The sequence below is a fragment of the Phaseolus vulgaris genome, chromosome 8 (assembly GCF_051622355.1).
Source record: "Phaseolus vulgaris cultivar YP4 chromosome 8, ASM5162235v1, whole genome shotgun sequence".
Taxonomy (NCBI): Eukaryota; Viridiplantae; Streptophyta; class Magnoliopsida; order Fabales; family Fabaceae; genus Phaseolus; species Phaseolus vulgaris.
In genome coordinates this window covers 8,399,786-8,410,073 of record NC_143505.1, presented here as the reverse complement: position 1 = coordinate 8,410,073, position 10,288 = coordinate 8,399,786, and the positions used below count along the sequence as shown (strand labels likewise).

At 28.2% G+C, this 10,288-nt stretch overlaps 2 protein-coding genes across 7 annotated transcripts; both read right to left on the bottom strand.

The window, feature by feature from the left end:
* Positions 1-587: 587 nt before the first annotated feature.
* Positions 588-3,607, bottom strand: LOC137826175 (pentatricopeptide repeat-containing protein At1g01970). 6 transcript variants are annotated; one of them, XM_068632052.2, is made up of 4 exons: positions 3,506-3,607; positions 3,127-3,347; positions 1,972-2,459; positions 588-1,471 (listed from the first exon to the last, which is right to left on the bottom strand). In XM_068632052.2, exons 3-4 carry the CDS (start codon positions 2,422-2,424, stop codon positions 695-697), a joined length of 1,230 nt encoding a protein of 409 aa, XP_068488153.1. In that variant the 5' UTR covers positions 2,425-2,459; positions 3,127-3,347; positions 3,506-3,607; the 3' UTR covers positions 588-694. The 6 variants fall into 6 exon arrangements, with proteins under 6 accessions (XP_068488153.1, XP_068488151.1, XP_090150789.1 ...); XM_068632050.2 differs by having other exon boundaries at positions 3,547-3,605; XM_090294663.1 differs by having other exon boundaries at positions 1,584-2,459; positions 3,127-3,601.
* A 1,168-nt stretch (positions 3,608-4,775) lies between these two features.
* Positions 4,776-5,644, bottom strand: LOC137824515 (non-specific lipid-transfer protein 1). Its single transcript, XM_068630181.2, has 2 exons — positions 5,207-5,644; positions 4,776-5,016 (listed from the first exon to the last, which is right to left on the bottom strand). Exons 1-2 carry the CDS (start codon positions 5,566-5,568, stop codon positions 5,007-5,009), a joined length of 372 nt encoding a protein of 123 aa, XP_068486282.2. The 5' UTR covers positions 5,569-5,644; the 3' UTR covers positions 4,776-5,006.
* Between the last annotated feature and the right edge of the window lie 4,644 nt (positions 5,645-10,288).

Here is a 10,288-nt window from a genome sequence, read left to right as displayed (position 1 = left end):
TGTTAAGCAGCCTTAACCGAGTAGTTGGTCAATAAGGATCGTTAATTGTTAAGCGTCTACCTTAACCGAGTAGTTATTCGATAAGGGTCAGTAGTTGTTAAGCGGTTGTCTTAACCGAGTAATTGGTCGATAAGGGTCGCTAGTTGTTAAGCGATTGCTAATGACTTTTCTACGACAAGTGCACTACATTGTCAAAATTAATAATTTGTCCCTGAAGACAGATATCAAACCCACAAGGAACAAATGTTGTGGGAAGAAATGAATAATGAAGTAAAAGATTTATTAAATAGAAAACAGACTTTGTAAACAGCAGAAGCTCAGCAGAATTAAGATTCACTTTGTAAACAATATGAAACTTACAAAATTATAATATTAAAATGTTATTTATACTTACAAATGATAATATTAAAATATTATTTTGTAGTCGGGTCGATACTCGTGAAATTAATTATAACTCTCCAGTACCCGACTACTTGGGTCTGGTCATAGATAATAATTGCTTTATTTAAACATCTTAAATTAATTAAACATTTTAACTAAGATTCAGTTTGCTTATTTTGCATCGAGTAACTTTCATGAAAGAATCATTTCCAGAACAGTTCAAATATTCATTGCATTGCATATTAAATCATTTTCAAAACAGTTATAATTGATCCAAAAAGCTTCAAATAAATAATATGCAGTAACTTCTACATTAGCTTATCTGGTGACTGGTGGCAAAGTCTCTTAAAATAAGCTCCACCTCTTCCACCACCCCTAGTTTTTGGAACCACTTAGCTAATACCGCAGAGGCTTCTTCCCCAACCATGATGCCATCTTTCTCCAAATCTAGTAGAAATTCTAATGCTGCATTTATTTTGCTTTGCTTCTCATAAGCAACCAATACTGAAGCTATGCATTTATCAGTGGGTTTGATACTTGCTCTTCTCATATTTTCAAATGCAATTAGAGCCTTTTGACTTTGTCCAGCCATTGCATAAGCATTAATAACCAAACTACACATCTTATCATTAGGGGTTATACCAGCCAATTGAATTGCATCAAACACCCTTTGTGCACCTTCAGCATTGCCAATCATAGAGTAGGCTCTAAGCAGTGCCTTGTAAACCTCACTGCTTGCGGTTATTTCTTGTGCCTCCATTTCTTCAAGTACATTCTCTCCTTCTTCAGGCATTCCAGCTCTGATGTAGGCCATGATAATTGAGCCATATGATCTTTTATCCAAAGGTTCGCCAAGTGATTTGATCTCTTCAAAATACTCCTTGGCTTGGTCATGACGGCCAGCCTTGCTGTACATGTGCACCATGGTAGTCAGAATTACTTGATCATAGATGAAGCCCCTTTGCTTCATGAGTGTGAGAAAATTTTCAGCATCTTCTAGCAGATTGTGCTTTCCATAATAATGGATTATCTTAGTATAGTCACGAATATTGACATCAAAGGATTCTTCTTGAAAAGCATGCTTTGCCACCTAAAAATGTGTATACATCAACAGAATAATTTTAGACTGCAAAAAATAAAGCATAAAAAAATGCAAACAAAATATAAGTTGCATAGGTTCAGGTAAGAAAGTTATCACCTACCTCGATAAATAGTTGGGAAAATATTCAACACAAAGTAAATCACTCCCTTGCTACACAAACTTTGTACACAGACAAGAACATTTAGATGGTCAGAGGAAAAAACTGCATTTCCCCTCTTTTACTAATCACAACCATAAAATGTAGAAAACGTCAATTTTCGTAATGAATGTATATTTAACTTTTTTATTTTACTTATAAGGTCACTTCACTACATTTTTGTAAATACATAAACCTCAAACTGGCATCTTTGCATGAGACTTCACATTTAAAACCAACAAAACCAATGGTAAATAAAACACTATCATATGCCATTTGGAATTTGGATAGTTGGCGTAAGTTCAAACCTCACTGCAACTAGTGTATCAAGGAAACAAAAAATGTGAAATACCTCAAGGTAAAGAGGATGCTCCATTATTCTCAACTCTTTCAGAACTGAAAGCCAGTCTGCTCTGATAGGGTTCATAATCCTCACCCATGATTCCAAAAGATCAGATATGGTGCCTTTCTCTGCAGAAAAACATATAATCTGTCTCATCAAGGCTTTGCTTCGTTTCGACATCCTGAAAGGAAGTTCAGATATGGCCTGTCGTTGTTCTATCGTGACATTTTTGCCAACCTCAATCCACCTAAACCTTCTTTCATTTTCTTCACTGACTTCTTTAACAATTTCCTTCATACCAATACCAGCTAGTACTGAATCAAAACGGTGTTTGTGGAAACGAAAATAAATTGGGTTTTGGCATAATGAGTGTCTTCTAGTCAGAACACCACAATTGGTTATTGAGTAGTGTGGGTAATTCAAGTTGCACACGAGGTTATTATTGCAGTAGGTGCCCATCATTGAAGTATTTGATCAAAACTAGAACCTGTTATATCCTAATGATATTTAAACCAATAAATCAAAAGATTCACATCACAATAAGCTAGCACAAGCAGCCACAAAATGAAGCATAGATCTCTTACTCCATTTCTTAAAATTTAATACCGAAGCAAACATTGGTAATTAATTTATTTATTAACTTGATTAATAGAGAAAAATGCAAACAACTTATTATTCCTGTCTAATAGCAATTATTTTTAAGGACATTTTTTGTGCTGGAGGTGAGACTTCAGCAACAACCATAGATTGGACGATGGCTGAAATAATGAAGGACTCAAGAGTAATGAAAAAGCACAAGCTGAGGTTAGAGAGGTATTCCAAATTTTGTAAGCAGTGCCTCTTAAGAGATATGTAATATTTTAACAATCAGATAATATTTGTTTACCAGTAAGATGGTTACAAATATCTTTCTTTAGATTTTTTTCACACCCAAACCAATTGCATTGCAACGTACATACCTTCGCGGATGGTTCGACGTAATCGGTTTCGAATCATACAGTTGGTTTAGGGATGGATAATATAAAGAGGAAAATGTTCATATGCGCCACAAATTCATTCGTACCATTTATTAAATAGTTTTCAAAATTCTGCACTCTTTGACCAACTATTTTGTCTATTTAACCATTTCTAGACTGTTCATAATAAATTGAAAACAATGCTTACCAAGTGCTCGATGAAATGTTTCAATTAATTCAATGGACACAAGACCAGAATAGTGCCGCCATTCGTTCAGCAACACTGCAGTCAGCTGCTTCTAATTCACCAATTAGACAGAACTTGAACAATTCCGATAGGAATGCTCTTTCTAATTCAAATCACCGAATTTCGACCACCTTCTCCTCCAATGTTGGCTTCAATTCGTGCAGGGATTTGCTTCTTGTGTACTTTCAATTGCAGAATTTCAACGAATAAGCTCAAACGATTAATTCCGAATCGGATTCCAGATCAAAACGAAAGAACAAATTCGCAAATGAATTGTGCCAAATCAAGTAACGAATCAAGAAATAGAAAAAATCAAAATAAAATCGAAGCAAAAACAAACTAGAGTTGGCGTCCTCGGCACGGTGTCGTTCCCAACTGTACCGGAAAGACTCGTGTCGTCCGCTCGCACTGCATTCAACGTCCACACAGGCTAACACTGCATTCATACCATTCATATTATTAATATTATTCATATTATTAATAATAATTATAATAAAAATTATAACTGTATTTAAGAATTTGTTTCATGTAATGGTTAAAGTTTTTTTTTTTTTAAATTATTTGATTTCAACTGATACCATGAATCAATATGTTAAAATATTTGTTATAATCAACGGACTTGTATAAAAATAATTTCAACTAATTAATATAGAAAATAATTAGTTAAAATAAACATAGATTTGGAAAACAAAATATTTAAGGAAGATTTCAAATCAGGTTTACTTGGATTATAACTAGATGTAAATTTACAAGTCAAAATTCCTCTAAATAGATATATACATATCAATCGATCTTCATGACAGATTTGAAAATCATGTTCAATTAAGAAGATGAAGAGAAAGTGTTGTAGGATTTTTTTTATATTTTTATTAAAAATAGAATGATAATTTCACCATCCATGTGATACATGATGAAACCATGGGGTTGCAGGAAGAAATTTTTTAAATCCAACTTAGACTAAAATTTAAATGAGTCAAAACCTATTCAAATATATGCTCGTTTTAATAATGTATAAGTGGGTGCAAATATCACCTAAAATGTTGGTTTTGTAAGATTTAAATTAGACTTAAAGTTTACTTCTTTAAATGATATCATAGTCATTTAGAATCTATTATATTGAAAGTTTGTTGATCTTATTAAATTATCCACTATCGGATTGTTATCAGACTATTCACAAATATATAGTATCATACGCTAGGTTGATAATTAGGGATAATAACCGTATATTTATGAGTGAGAAGTGGACTTCTTAATATGGTCATCATCCTTGATTCAATCATTGGTTAAACATAAGATTTAACATAAATTCTTTCATGCAACACTGCTTTAAATAGCTTCCACCCCTTGCAATTCAGAAGTATTTATTTCTTTTAGAGTATGATGTTGCAGTTTGCTCACTCACCAGTATATCAGTTGTCCTTCAAATTCCATAAGGCATGTTTGGATGATAAAAATTATATATTAACCTTATAAATGAAACTATCCATTATGTACTTTGCTAACATGTAAATTTAAGTCAAATACATATTTATAATATTATTAACTGAATATTTAATCACCATTAATAAATATTATGTAAATTTAGAATCTTTAAGTGTAGAATTGTGCTCCCATGAGAAAATCCAATATATGTAGATATGATAGAAAATCCAATATATCATTGGACAAACAACAACATTATAACATTGGTGGAGATGGAGTTCATCATCCTATAGTATAAAATACTCCCTACTGAGAGATCCAGACAAAGGAGGAAGTTAAACATCTTTATTCCCTCTCTTCTGGTTATTATTGCGAAATAGGTATATGTAGTCACAAGGGTAAATCCTTGTGAAAGCTGTTCAAGTTACCCTACAATGAACAAAGTGAACTTGATGTTAGTATCTGCATAAATATACTACATGCATGAACATTTTATATGCTAATGATCAAAGTAACAGAATTATTTAAACACAAGTTCTCTTCAAAGTGACAGCATGACTGATAAATTTGAGGCTTATATAGAATTTGGCTGAAAGATTGTTCATGCGAGTGATCTTACGTGTTGCAGTCAATGGAAGGGGTGACCTTGTAGGGCAAGTTGACCCCACAAGCGCCAGCTAGGGCTGCAAGGCGTGGAACATTGATTCCAGGTATCCTCAAAGCAGTGTTTTTGAGACACGAACACACAGCTTGTCGATCTGGGGTGGTCTTGGATTGGTCGTTGACGCGCTTCACCCCGTTGCAGCATGGTGCAGGGACTTTGGTACCAGCAGGACCCGTTAGGTAGGATATGCATGGTGCCACAGCCAATTGCACCGACCCACATGGAATCGCTGCTTCTGCCGAGGGCATAATGTGTCCAAAACCAACCATCAGCACCACAACCACGCAGGTAACCTGCAAAACCAGAGGGCTAGCCATGATTCAAAAAAGATGGAGGAGAAAGTTGCAGTTCAAGGGATGATGTTGTTGAGGTTGTGGTTTGTGAATGAAATTTGAAGGGTTTTTATAGAGATGAGGGATTCAACCTGGGATGGTTAGATTATGAAATGTGATCGAATTAAGGAATGGTAGGTCATTTGGTTTTCATTTAATGCAAGAATTGAATGACAGATAACCGGTACTTGCAATAATGCAATACAATGGCAATGTGCATATCACCCTTTTCTGCCTGCCCTAAAATGAGTTTGGGGGGCCACTTTCTTCACAACTAAAGCTTTTCATACAACTTCACCTTTCTGCTAACTTACTTGTTTATTACCCTCCAACTTCTGTTCAACTTTAGCCAATGATTATAATCAAAACACCAAGCATTGAAGCTAAATGAAATTCAGCTAAATGTAATGCTCTCTGTCACTAACTGTTTATCACAGATGCATTCATTGTTTGTTCTGTGTTATAGATCACTTCATTTATCTGCTGTTTTTCCTTGTAATTCGAAAATGCATTTTTGTCAATATTTTTTTTTTCAAAGAATATGTTTTAGATTGATAGATGGTGTAAAACTCATTTTATCTCTGTGTTTTTATTTGGATGTTGTTTATTTTAGAATGAGTATTTTGTTGCTGATCTGATTGGAAATCCCTTTACCTACACTTTTTATGATGAAGAATAACAGAAGTGTAGTTGAATTCGGAGAAGTATTAAAATGTGAGTGAAAATTGGATTTAGCACCTAATAATTGCTTTTGGGGAACAAAAACTAATCGAAGTATGAGGTCAAATAAAGAAACACTCACGTCTATTACTTATGATTGATTACTTGAAATCCCTATCATGATTATATATAAATAATTAATAGCTAGATGTTGAAAAATTCAGCAACAAATGTTACAAATCAGAAAAGGGAAAGAGGAGTATAAGATAGAATCCATATTGTGTTGGATAGGGATAGACATAAAAAATATGATTATGTAAATGGTTTTCTCAAAATATATATATATATGTGTAAATATTAAAAAATAGATCAAATATATATTCATAAAATAATAATTCCAACTCAATTTTTTTTCTATCTTTGTTTATTATCGTTATGAATTTTATATCACTAATTATATAATCAAATTAAAAATTAAAGCATGCAAGTATGATTAATCCTTATTTATTACTTAATTTTGTAGGATTATTGAATGTATCAAATTATCCCTTTATAAATTGTTATTAGACGTTCAATCCTGCAAATTTAATGTTTGATTTTTCAATTTGGATGAAGTGTGTTAGAAATTTTATAATAATTTTATTGTAAAAAAACATATAATTGAAAAAAAATTTGAAAAAAAAACAATTTATTGATCAAAATCCCATATAGAGAATTACAAAGAATCAACTAAAAAAGTGTTTAACTTTCCATGCAAAGAAAAAAAATTACAAAGAAAAAAAAACTATGAAACTCCAATTGAGAAACAAATTTTACCTTACAAATAAATTTTATAAAATTTAGTTAAATTGAAGCATTTTTTACATTTTCTTTTACTAATAGAATTCTTGTTTCAAACTATGTAACGAAGTCATAAGATAATTTCTATTCACTACAAATAGTTTATAATTTTATTTATTTTTTCTGATAAAAAATAACTTAATAAAAACTTTTGATTCTTAACAATATTAAAAAAAAATGGAAAGAAGTTAATTGTCCGGCAAAATTTATTTTCATAAACCCAAATGAAAGTCTACATTGCATAAGCATTATGACAAATAGGAGTCACATAAAAATAGAAAATGTTTAATCATAATCGCTAACAAATGATGTGATCTTTTGTTAACAGTTGAAAATATCTAAATAAATATATGTTTGATTAAAAATTTTGAAATTCATGTGAATATTTTTTAATTTTAAAAAAAAATAAAAAAATTACAGTGGTAACTTATTTTCCTTCTAAGTGAAAACAATTGTAAAAAAACATAAAGTAACACTAATGTAGTGTTTGTTTCGAGAAGATTTACTGTATACAAAGAAAATGTAAAAATATAAAAAATAAAAAATGAAAAGTAAAAAAAAAAACATTTTGAGATTCAGACTTTCTGGCTTCTTAAGAGAGATTTGGAAAGAAAGTTGTAAATATATATATATATATATATATATATATTTATATATATATTTATATAATTACATAATAAAATATAATATAATATGATAAAACAAAATTTAAAATATATATATATATATATTTATATAATTACATAATAAAATATAATATAATATGATAAAACAAAATTTAAAATATTGAATGTTAAATAAATTTGTTAGAAAAATATATAATAATTATAATTTATAATTACAAATAATAAATAATAAACTCATATAATAATTATATTAATTATAAAAAATAGTGATATTATTTAATATAAAAATAAGTTTTTATTAAATATTTAAAATTAGTAATTGTTGAACTAATATACTTATTTTGATTTACTTTAATAATATATATAATAAAGTTACACATATATAATAAAATTACACTGTAAATTATAACATAGGAATACTAATAGTTCTATAAATTCTATAAACTGATATTAATATTAATGTAATACTAACTGTAAATAATTTAACGATAATAAAATATAAATTAATAATCAACAATCTTTAAGACTAATAAATCTGAATTAATAACAAAAAAAATTATATATAAAAATAAATAGTTTGAAAAGAAAGAATTTGAAAATGTAAAATTTGAAATATTAACGGCTAAAAAGAATTACAGAGTAAACTAAAAAGTGTACTGGAAAATAATTATTATAAAACATGCAAGCAAGTTATTACTAAATACTTTCGATTAATTTCCTAGATCCAATGATATAAAGTAATACCAAAAATTTTAGCAGATGTGGTTGTTTCTCTTCTCGATCAGTTTATTTTTTAAATACTATTTTGTATACATAATTATATTGTTTAATATGAAGTTTCTGAATTAAAATTTATTATAATATAAATTTTATTTCCAGAAATAAAAATTAAAAAGTAAAAGATAAAAAAGCAAGTGAAATATATTTTGTTATCTTCATTATTTATTTTTTCCTGTTATGGGCATGCAATACTGGGCTGCACGCCAACCATACCACAACGAGAAACTTTTGTGGTTTGTTTTTTTGTGGTTAAATTTGAAGGTGAAACCAATGACAAGGTTGTTTTTGAAAACTTTCGATTTGGAATATGAATACCTAATTAGTACGATACAAAAATATAAATAGTAATGCTATCAGAAAAGAAAATGTCTTTTAACGCTGGCTTTATTGTCACTTCCAATGCAAGAATAATGAAGATAATGCATATGAAATTAAAATTTTATTTTTAAAATCACATTTTGAAATGTTATTATTCTTTGAAAATTAATTTTTGTCCCAATAAAATTACAATTTAGATATTTAATTTATGTTTAAAATATTTATCTAATTATTGATCTTTATGCAAAATTCTCTTCAATACTTTATTAGATTTAATAAGAAAATTAATTTTAAAAATCACAAACTTAATATAAAAAATAATTATAATAAAAAATAACACTTACAAATATTTGTTGGAGATCGCACATCGAGTTAGGCTTAAAGTTCACTTTGTAATATGATATCAAAGTCATTCTCGAGTCACTCTTAGCATGAGTGTAAATATCTCTCATAAACCGATTTTATGAGGTTGAGTTATGTTTAAAGTTAACTTTAGTATTTTTAATAATATTTAGATAAATATATATATATATATATTAATCACTTTTTTTATTTTAGTTGAAATAAAATTAATTTTAATTTAAATATTAATTTGATATGAATATTTTTGATTTTGTTTTCTTATAGAATAAATATTGAAAAACTAAATTAAATTTCTATAAAAGAATAAAATTATATCCAAAATTTAATTATTGTTTAGATTAATGTAATTTTATGAAATGTTAATAGAAAAAATATTTAAATATTATTTTTAATTTTATTAATTAATAAAAAAATTATTTTAATTCATACTATTTTTAAAAAAGTGATATTTTTATAATTTATTATATTATTTAATTAATTAATTAAATTTACTATAAAGTTTTCATTATTTTTCTTTTTATTTTCTTTCTCTCAATCTAAATAATTATACTTTTTATATTTATTTTCCTTCTCTCTTTTTTTCACTTTCACTGCAATCCAAATAAAGTAACTCAAAAAGTATTTAATATTTTCTATGTTTACTAAATAAGATAACTAGTAAGAAGAATTTCTACAAGAAAAAATATTCTACTACAATACATATGTAGTATCAATTGTACTCCTTTTTTTTTCTCTCAAATGGAATGTCACATCAACATTGATAGGTTAGGTTGAACAGTCCATGTTATATTAAATGAATCTGAATAATAATTTTGGTTATCAATCATTATCAACTACCATGCAAATTGCCTTAGAAAATAAATAGTGTCCTCTGTGCTAAGGAAATCATTTATGATTTATTTCCTTCGATAAAGGAATAAGCAAATGGATTCAATCAAAAGTGTAAATTAGTAGAAATTAATTTTTTATTTATTATTTAATTATTTGTTTTTATTGTAATAAAATATTAAAGGCATAGTCAATCGTATCTTACTATATAACTGATTATTTTATAAATATTCCGCAGATTATGTAACTTTATACATATATATTTTCTTTTTTGTATTTTTCTTTTTCGT

Excerpts from the sequence above, each read along its gene's own strand:
- LOC137826175 (XM_068632052.2), bottom strand. The coding sequence starts at position 2,424 with ATGATGGGCACCTACTGCAATAATAACCTCGTGTGCAACTTGAATTAC. Across the intron at positions 1,472-1,971 it reads AGCATCCTCTTTACCTTGAG|GTGGCAAAGCATGCTTTTCA; the intron begins GTATTTCACATT and ends ACACATTTTTAG.
- LOC137824515 (XM_068630181.2), bottom strand. The coding sequence starts at position 5,568 with ATGGCTAGCCCTCTGGTTTTGCAGGTTACCTGCGTGGTTGTGGTGCTG.